Source organism: Octopus bimaculoides, chromosome 13, assembly GCF_001194135.2.
Source record: "Octopus bimaculoides isolate UCB-OBI-ISO-001 chromosome 13, ASM119413v2, whole genome shotgun sequence".
Taxonomy (NCBI): domain Eukaryota; kingdom Metazoa; phylum Mollusca; class Cephalopoda; order Octopoda; family Octopodidae; genus Octopus; species Octopus bimaculoides.
Genome location: NC_068993.1, coordinates 17,318,697 through 17,329,049, shown reverse-complemented (window position 1 = coordinate 17,329,049; position 10,353 = coordinate 17,318,697). Strand labels below are relative to the sequence as shown.

Genomic DNA, 10,353 nt, shown 5'->3' with positions numbered 1-10,353 from the left:
TAATTTGCTTCAGCTTTATATTACATTAATCTTATTTCGGCCAGAGTTCTTTCGTCACACTTCTGTGACCTCATCAGTGGTCCTTTGTTTCCTTCCTTCTTATGTGTGTCTCACCTTGCTAAATATCAGCCATTTTGTATTCCTATTGTATGTGTCTACGCATGCATGTCTTTCAATGTGTCTGTGTCTTGTAGGTGCATGTGTGTATGGGGAGTGTCTGTATCACCTATATACTCTGTTAATACGTGTTCGTTTGTATTTGTTTTTATTTATTTATTTGTTCATGTGTGTGTGTGTGTGTGTTTTTTGTGTTTAATTAAATATATATATATATATATAATTAGTTTCCACCTACCAAATGCACAAGGCTTTTAGTCAACCCAGGTTTATAGTAGAAGACACTCAAGGTACCACACAATGGAATTGAACCTAAGACCACATGATTGGGAAGCAAGTCCCTCGGCCACACAGTCACACCTTAAAGCTCTAAATCAGTGGTTTTCAACCAGGGTCCATATAAGATTTTTCAGTTAAAATTTATGTGCAATAAAACAAGATGTTTTAAAACATCAAATGGCTACGGGAATCCACCCAAATAAAATACGAGGTCAAAAAATGGTTGAGAACCACTGCTCTAAATAAAAGATGTCTGTTAACCCCTTTAGCATTTAAATTGATCATATCTGGCCCAAATATTCTACCAGTTTTGTGTTGAAACCAGCCATGTCAAACCTCTCGATTTTGTTCAAAAAACAACCACGTCATTGAAATTCCAAAGCTATGAGATAATACTTGATTACTTCAAAGCAACATGAATGAATTAAGCATTACATTTGACTGAGTAATCTGAGTGTTAAAGGGATAATAATATTGCAAAAGGAAATAACAGTTACTTGCCCAAACATGAACAACTCAAAACTAGAACTCTCATAGTTATTACAAATACTTTGTCTCGTCCTCACTGACATCTTTCCTGGTCATATCACATCTTCAACATAACAAAGACTGGTAGCATAGCTAGAGTGTGTGCTGCCTGGAGCAGCCCTTGAGTTTACCACCCCACCCCCACTTCACCTCAGGCCACCACCAATCCTGTACAAATTTACACAGGAGACCTTTATGCTGCCTCCGTAAAAGTACTACATGCCCTACTCCCTCTAGCGCTTTGTTACTGGCCAAGACTACATCACAAAGACAGATTTTCCTCTTCAATATCAGGAAATACTTCAGCCTCCTACAGTTACCCCTAACAAAATTCAAGGGTGACCCTTTTGCCTATCCCATGTATCATATGACACAAGACACTTCATTGGCCTCTAAGCATCATATATGGTAAACATTCCCAATTTTTTTCAACCACCACAGTAACTTGGGACTTAGGAAAGGAGAACTTTGGTATTATCCAGAACATATGAAACAAGAGCTAGCTAAAAGTATGAAAATAAGCATGGACGTTTAGAACAAACTTATGAAAATGGCTTTAGACAGGCAAAGGTTCAATTGGTATGAAGGTACTTGCAATACACTCCAGCCTTTGGCCCATAGTCATGGTGTCTCCATATTGTCTTTTCTACTGCAACTACAATGGTTTCTAGTCCCCAAAGCTGGCTGGTCTTGTACTACCACCTTTTAAGATCATTCAATTCAATAGTTTGACCTTTCATGAACTGTAGTGTAGCCCACCACTAATTTATCCAGTCCTTTCTCCCAAGAACATTGTCATTCTGGAATTCCATCCATACAACTCTTCAAAAGGAATATCAACTGTATTGATCTCTTGGACTTGAAGAGCTTGTGAAAGCCACTGGTATAATTCCTTCCTGCAGCCCAAACCATTGCAAAAACCCCTAGTAACTCACTAAAATAAGACACCAGAATACACACACATCATGAATATTCTTATATCAACTTTCTCATGCTTGCATGCATCTGATGAAATTAGGTGAAAAAAAAATGGTAACGGTTACCTTCTCATGTCACACTGACTCATAAGGGCCGGTTTCATGACATATATTCCCCACTTGGACTGGATGCTGATCTGTTGCAAGATTACTTGTTTTTACCAGCTGAGTGGACTGAAGTAACGTGAAATGAAGTGTCTTGCTCAAGAACACATTACCCGAACCAGGAATCGAAACCACAATCTTATGATCATGAGTCCAACACTCTAACCACTAAGCCACGTGCCTCCACTAGATGGAGTTAATTGAGGAAGATTTTCTGTAACTGGATGCCCTTCCTGTTGCTAATCCTTATCTGTAAGTAAAGTAATATTTTCATGCAGATTGGAAACAAATGCCACTGACATTTGTTTACAACTATCATGCACTGTCAAGACAAGATGACACTAACATACATTCATATAACAGGCATCTTTCAGTTTCCAACTTGCAAGGCTTTGGTCAGCACAGGGCTATAGTAGAAATCACTTGCCCAAGGTGTCATGCAGAGATTGAACCTGAAACCATGTGATAAGAAAGCAAACTTCTTTAGCACAGCCTTTCATTGTAAAATATTTACAGATGCTTCAAGGAAACATTTTAAAAAATAGCAAAACATTAAGATTTAACAAGGGCCCGCAAAGATCACACAAAATATTTCAAGTCTACAAATATTGCAAATTAGTGAAACACTCAGTGACAATCAAGCTATACCTGATTACAACAGGAAGGAACGAATCACTGTTTACACTGACTTTGCAAGGAAACAATACAAAAATCATAGTATTGTAACATCATCATCATCGTTTAACGTCCGCTTTCCATGCTAGCATGGGTTGGACGATTTGACTGAGGACTGGTGAAACCGGATGGCAACACCAGGCTCCAATCTGATTTGGCAGAGTTTCTACAGCTGAATGCCCTTTCTAACGCCAACCACTCAGAGAGTGTAGTGGGTGCTTTTACGTGTCACCCGCACGAAGGCCAGTCAGGCGGTACTGGCAACGGCCACGCTCAAAATGGTGTATTTTATGTGCCACCCGCACAAGAGCCAATCAAGTACTTATATCTCTCAGAATAAAATACTACAAACAATTTGAAAATGAGAGATTCTACAAATCAATATTGTTTACTTGCAAACACCAAACAACAATAATTCACAGGCCCTTTGAGATGGATCTGACTCGACAGTGGCTTTCAGTTCATCTGCCACCTTTGTTTCTGGTTGACAGCATTGCTCATTTGTGAGGTCAAAGTTACCAGAACGAAATTTTGCAAACCAATTTGATACTGTCTGCTGTGTAATAACATTGGAATAAAATACTCCATTAATATTCCGAGCTGTCTGTGATGCTGTATTTCCAAGAAAGAACTCAAATTTCAAAACTGTAGATTTCCCACTTATCCATCTCTAAACAAAAACAGCAAAAAACAATTTATAAATACTTTATAAAGTGCAAAATGAGTTAGAAAAAAGAAATAGATGTGTCAGCTTTCTAACAAAAAATAAAGATTGTCAAAATATGATAATGGCACAAAATGAGCAGCTTTCAAAGTTCACCATATACCTTACTACAAATTTCATACTTGATGACCTGATATATATACACTGTCCAGCTCATGCCAGCATGGACAACAGATATTAAATGATGATGATGATGACACACATATACACAAAAAGTTAAACAATAAGAAATTTCTTTTTGTAAAATCTAGTTTCAAAATTTATTTACAAACAAATTAAGAATAGATATTTTGTGAAGTGAAAAAGAAGTCGAAATTCGCACAAGAAGACAAAACAGCAGGTGAGATCATTCTTTTCCTAGAGTACCAAATATTAAACTAGATGGAGCATTATCACTCATTCATTCGAATAGTCTGTTCTGATTTGACTAGCTCATCTCTCATTGACTGGGCTTTTTTCTTATATTTATCAGCTAATTCAGAATTCTGATCCACACCATCACCACGCCGATACATAATGCTAAGATTCACACAAGAATAAAGATGTCCAAGTTCACAGCCTTTTAATGCTAATTCAAAAGCTTTTTTCATATCTTTCTTTAATTCAGTCTGGTCTCGCATATAAAGTGCGCTGAGATTAAAACATGCAAGAGGGTGATTATTTGAGCAAGCTTTGGTGAGATAGGTTACGGCATTTGGAATATTCTGATGTCCTTTACTTAGACTTAAGATTCCTGTCTGGTAACATGCAGGAATGTAATCATAATCACATCCTTTGGTCTCATATTTAATTGCTTCTGTTATGTCTTTTTCACACCCTGCACAATAAAAAAAAAAGCCAAAATGAGTTTTATTCGATAAAATTAGCTTTATTAATTTTTTCATTAGCATATATATCTTTTATCTCTTTTGGTCAGTAGACTGTGGCCTTGCTGGGGCACCACCTTGGAGAATTTTTAGTCGAATGAATTGACCCTAGTACTTATTACTTTAAGCCTAGTGTTTATTCTATTGGTCTCTTTTGTCAAACCACTAAGTTATGGGGACATCAGCATCAGTTGTCAAGCAGTGGTGGGCGACAAAGATGCACACACACACACATAAAGGGTGAGGGTGACCCCCTTTGGTCATGAATGACAATGGGATTGCATCTAGAAAGTTACCCTCCAAGGCACAAGTCCAGGCAAGGTTGTTTTATGGAAGACCAGCAGTTGCCCATGCACACCAGCCTCCCTTCTCCATGCCACCAATGTTATCCAAGGCAAAGGCTGATACAACTTGGCACCAGTGGCGTCACAACTCATTTCTACAGCTGAGTGAACTGGAGCAACGTGAAATAAAGTGTCTTGCTCAAGAACACAACATGCAGCCCAGTCTGGGAATCAAACTCACAACCTCGATGCTGGCTTCTTTCAGTTTCCATCTACCAAATCCACTTGCAAAGCTTTGGTTGGCCTGAGACTATAGTAGAAGACTGAACCCAGAAGCATGTGGTTGGGAAACAAGCTTCTTACCATACAGCCACACCTGCACCTATTACTCTCTTTTACTCCTTTTTTTTTTAATACATATTTGTACCATTGATAAGCAAAAAATTGTCACAAGTTTGGTATGTGAATAAATCTATTTAAAAATGACTACACGTTTTTCAGAATCAGGTATATTTTCAAGCCCCAAAACAAATTCTCCTATATCTATCTATCTGTCTATCTATTTAGAGAGAGAGAGAGAGAAACAGACAAATTCTGAGAAGCTAGTATAATCAGCAGTATAATATAAAATAAATCTTACTGCAGTTGTGCAGCATTCATGAGAATAGTTAATAAAGGATGCAAGGTCATGCATATCAGAACAATTGAGGTCATACAAAAATAAACGAACAGATAGTTATAATTAATGAAATGAAAGACGTAAGGTAACCAATAAGAACTACCTACCTTGTCCTACAGTTCTGTAATTCCCATATTTATAACAACTATGACCATAGTGATAGTCATCACAGGTTGATTTGTACATTTTTGCTGCTCGTTCATTTTCTTTTTTCACAGATTCAAAATAATCAGCCAGTCTGTGGCAGCCTACAATAAGGAAGAAAGAGACAGTAAGTTACTGCTACTAAAACAGCACTTTACCTTTTGTATTTTACTGTGCCTTACAAAATGGTCAATCTATGAATGGATAATAAAACTTAATATGATGCTGTAAGTGCTTAAGTTGGAAAAGGAAGACAATACAATGAAGACAAGAGATTACATTTCAATCATTTTAATGTCCACTTTTGCATGCTTGTATGGGTCAGTCAGAATTTTGTCAAGGCAAATTTTCTACAGCCAGATGCTCTTTCTGACACCAACCCTCAACTGTTTCCAAGCAACGTAATATTTTACATGGTCAGATAGGTTTTTCTGCAGAAGACTGGAAACAAACAACCTCACTTGTTGACAGTGATGCTCATTTACAACTATGATGTGATATCAGGACAAAGGTATACACATACATAAATGTATACAACAGGTTTGTTTCAGTTTCTGTTTACGAAACCCACTCACAAGGCTTTGGTCAACCCATGATTATAGTAGATAACACTTGCCCAAGGTTCCATGTAGTAGGACTGAACAGAAGACCTCATGGTTGGGGAGCAAGCTCCTTAACCACACAGACATTGCTGCATCTCAATGTGCATAAAAAATGGTGATAGATGAAACCGACTTTGTTTTAAATATTTCTTGGCCAGTGAAGGAAGTGCGGTAGCCCTAAGCTTTTGCAGAGCCTCCAAAATGGATGAGAGGAAGGAAGAAGATAATAATGGTTTTATAATTTTTACACAAGTCCAGCAATTTGAGGGGAGGGAGTAAGTTGATTACACTGACTCCAGTGCTCAACTGGTATATATTTTATTGATCTTGAAAGGATGAAGGGCAAAGTCAACTCTGGTGGCATTTGAACTCAAAACACTTGATAACCGATGTTGGTGTGTTTATGTCGTTGAAACTTAGCGGTTCGACAAAAGAACCGATAGAATAAGTACTAGGCTTACAAAGAATAAGTCCTGAGGTCGATTTGTTCAAGTAAAGGCGGTGCTCCAGCATGGCCGCAATCAAATGACTGAAGCAAGTAAAAGAGTAACAGAAAAGAAAAATATATATATATAGTGAGAGACAGAGAGATACATATATGTTTGTTTATATTTTGTGCTTGTTTATTCAAAGGTTACCATGACTGAGTTGTATTGTTATTGGCACTTCTGTCAATAACTTGTTTGCTCCCTTTGTGCCTCTGAAGCCTTGTGAAATAAGAGGCTCCTTACTTGTAAAACAGGAAAGGCATTCAGCAGTAAAACAATGCTTCAATAACATATTCATTCCACCCATACTAGCATGAAAAAACAGACATAAAACAAACAAAAGTAGATGCTTTTCCCAAGAACACTAACCATGTCATGAATTTATATACATATAGTTAATATTTTTCTAAAGCAAAATTAAAATCTACTACATTAAACAATGAATGAAATTTTATTGGTGAACGTAGCTCTCAGAAAGACCATTAAATTTAAGAAAGAATGAATTTTATTTTTCTTGTTTTCATTTTCCAGTTTTCCACAGAAAAACCTGTCTGGCCATGTGAAATATTATGTTGCTTGGAAATAGTTGAGGGTTGATGTCAAGAAGGGCATCTGGCTGTAGAAAATTTGCCTTGACAAAATTCTGACTGACCCATAGAAGATTGCAAAAGTGGGCGTTAAAATGATTGAAATGTAATCTGTTGTCTTCACTATGTTGTTGTCTTTCTGCTTAACACATTACCTACCAGTGATCGCATATGAGATCACTTAAAAATTACAAATTTCGTAATTATCTGTCAATATTTACACATATCTAACCTTTTTGTTATATCTACTAGGTATATTTCTCTGATATTCAAATGAGGTTTGCTAATTTTTCACCCAATATCTCGCTTATTTCTATTTAAAATGTTACTTTGAAATGTTATTTTGACCATTCCAGCGTGTTTCTTAGGCTGTTTTATGCTAGAAATCAAAGTTTCATAAAAAAATTCCAGTTAATCGAATTATGGGAGGTAATGGGTTAAGCAGTTACAACCTTATATTAAGTTTGTCCTGTCCCTGCAGAGCTCATTCTGGGATACCTACTTTCAAGTTTGATAGATGTACCAACCAGTCAAACATCCCAACAAACACTTAACTTGACTGGATGTGGTTCGAGGCTACCTGCCATTAGACCAGCTCATGATCAATAAAGAAAAATGCTTAACCATGAAAAACAAAGTACACACTGGCACAATTGCACTTCAGTTTTTGGCCCATACTAAATCAGTATCTAGTCTAATTGATCCAGAAATTACTAGCTTAAGTCCAGATTACAATGGCTTTCCAAATGATGTCCCACATCTCTCACACTGCATAGTTCGTTCCACTACCAGAAAGTTTGCTGAATGGTATTAACTCAAATCATAATATTGTACTTCTATTACAACCCCAAGAACAATTAAGTTCACACATCGATGCCTTGGCTGTGTGACTTTCTCCACACACTTTCCACCAGATAATGAACTACTACACAGTAACAGCCTGATCCCTCCTCCATCAAATGAGTAAAAAAGGAAGCTACATAAGTAACTCTATACCAACTAGCAACCCTTTACAACAGCGGTTTTCAACCAATTTTTACCTGTGGAACTCTTTGATTCCTATTTCACTCTACTGGATCCTCATAGCCACTCAGTGTTTAAAAAATCCTATTATACTTTTAGAATTGAATATAATTAGGAATTGTATTTAATATATTGTTAAAATATTTTGTGTATAAGCAATTTATTGCGCATAAACTTTAACAACAAAATCTTACATGTGGCCCCCAAGGGCTATATGGACATTGGTTGAGAACCACGTTTTAGAAGGCCAGTCTAATTGATCCCACATCTCTCACACTGCATAGTTCATCCCACTACCAGAAAGTTTGCTGAATGGTTACATGTATGCTAAGTCTACCTTGTACTCAAAGAGAATAGGAAATGGAGTAATTTTTGGTGATGCTCTTTTAGTTCCAGTTAACCTAGGCAAGGAGGCTTTTGGCTGCAATCTATAGGGTAAAGGGTGAAGATCTCCTTTGGTTATGAATGACCATGGGATTGCACCTAGAAAGTTACCCTCTGAGGTACAAGTCCAGGCAAGGTTGTTTTATGGAAGACCAGCAGTCGCCCATCATACCAGTTTCCTCTCTCCACACCATTGATATTATCCAAAGGGAAGGCAAAGGCAAAAACAGCTTAGCATTAGTGACATTACAACTAATTTCTACAGCTGAGTGAGCTGGTGCGATGTGAAATAAAGTGTCTTGCTCAAGAACACAACACACACCCCAGTCCAGGAACCGAACTGTGAGCCCAATGCTCTAACCACTGAGCCAAATCTATAGATTAGTAAAATACAAGTCAACATAATCCACCACAAGATCCAGTCTTTATTGCAAAGTGGTGGCTTATGTGCCTCAATAATGTTGAGAGCTATGCCAGTGGAGTGTAAGCTCTTGGTGGAGCCTCTTATGCAGAACAGGTCAAAGGATAAAAGCCAGACTAATATGGACATCTAGACTGAGAAAAAGTATTGATGACAATTGTAAACCAACAAAACGTGAGGAAAGACAGCCGAGAGTTGAGTGCAGTGGAGAAAAGTCTATGCTCCATGGGGAGCAGAGGGCTTAGGCAGATAATGTTAGCATTATGTAGAAATTCTAATTAATTTAGATTATATTTGCAACAAATATACACATACACATGCATGCTCCCACATTCCAGAAGGTATTACTGAGCACTATAAAAAGATGATATTTATTGTCAGTGGTTTCTTAGCTTAATGGTTCAGCTGAAATTTGAGAAGTGCAGGGTTCAATTCCCTGTGGAGGCTTGCTGGCCACTTTTACCATCTTTTAAAAGGTATTTACCCAATTTTCTAAGCTGTCTTCACAGCCTTCCAGCATTCATGAATTCCTTTACTTTCTGTAGAATACCAACAACACACACGGTGCTTATAAGTTGTTCTTTCTTTCCATCATTTAATGTCTGTTGTCCATACTGGTATGGGTTGGATAATTTAACAATTTGACCAAAGCTGGCAAGATGTGGAGCATGATCGTTACCAGTGTTACCTTCCTAGCACTTGTGCCGGTGGCACATGAAAAGACATTCGAGCGAGGTCGTTGCCAGTGCCGCTGGCACGTAAAATACACCATTTTGAGCATGGCCGTTGCCAGTACCGCCTGAATGGCCTTCATGCCAGTGGCACACAAAAGCTCCCATTACATTCTCGGAGTGGTTGGTGTTAGGAAGGGCATCCAGCTGTAGAAACTCTGCCAAATCAGATTGGAGCCTGGTGTAGCCATCTGGTTCGCCAGTCCTCAGTCAAATCGTCCAACCCATGCTAGCATGGAAAGCGGACGTTAAACGATGATGATGATGAAACAAGATACCATCATCATCCTCATCTTCGTGTCATCATCCTGTTCCATGTTCACATGGGGCAGGCGAAATCTGGCATGAGCCAGATTTTCTACATCTAGATACCCTTTTTGTCAACCCTTACCTGTTTCCAAGTTAACATTTCCCCATGGCCGGATATGTTTTCAAACAAGACTGTTAAGGGAAGACCTGTTTGTATGGCAGTGACGCTCGTTTACAACTATCATGCGATGTCAAGGCAACACACAAATACACACATTCATCACTCCCTTCACACAAACACACACACGTGTGTGTGTGTGTGTATCAAATTTTCTCACAAGACCTCGGTAGGCCCGAAACCTCAGCAGATGATACCCGCCGCAGGTGCCATGCAGGGAGACTGAACCCGAAGCTATGTGGTTGAGAAGCGCAAATATTTTCTCTCTCTCTCTCTCTCTCTCTCTCTCTCTCTCTCTCTCTCTCTCTCTCT

At 38.2% G+C, this 10,353-nt stretch overlaps 1 protein-coding gene across 1 annotated transcript in view; it reads right to left on the bottom strand.

Moving 5' to 3' along the window:
- Positions 1-3,636: 3,636 nt before the first annotated feature.
- LOC106884326 (cytochrome c oxidase assembly factor 7 homolog) overlaps positions 3,637-10,353 on the bottom strand; it is an 8,402-nt gene continuing 1,685 nt past the window's right edge. The window contains exons 2-3 of the mRNA XM_014935658.2: positions 5,342-5,482; positions 3,637-4,222 (exon numbers count right to left, since the gene is read on the bottom strand). Of these exons, the coding sequence (XP_014791144.1) occupies positions 3,798-4,222; positions 5,342-5,482 (566 nt within the window). The 3' untranslated portion in view covers positions 3,637-3,797. The remainder of the gene's footprint in view (positions 4,223-5,341; positions 5,483-10,353) is intronic.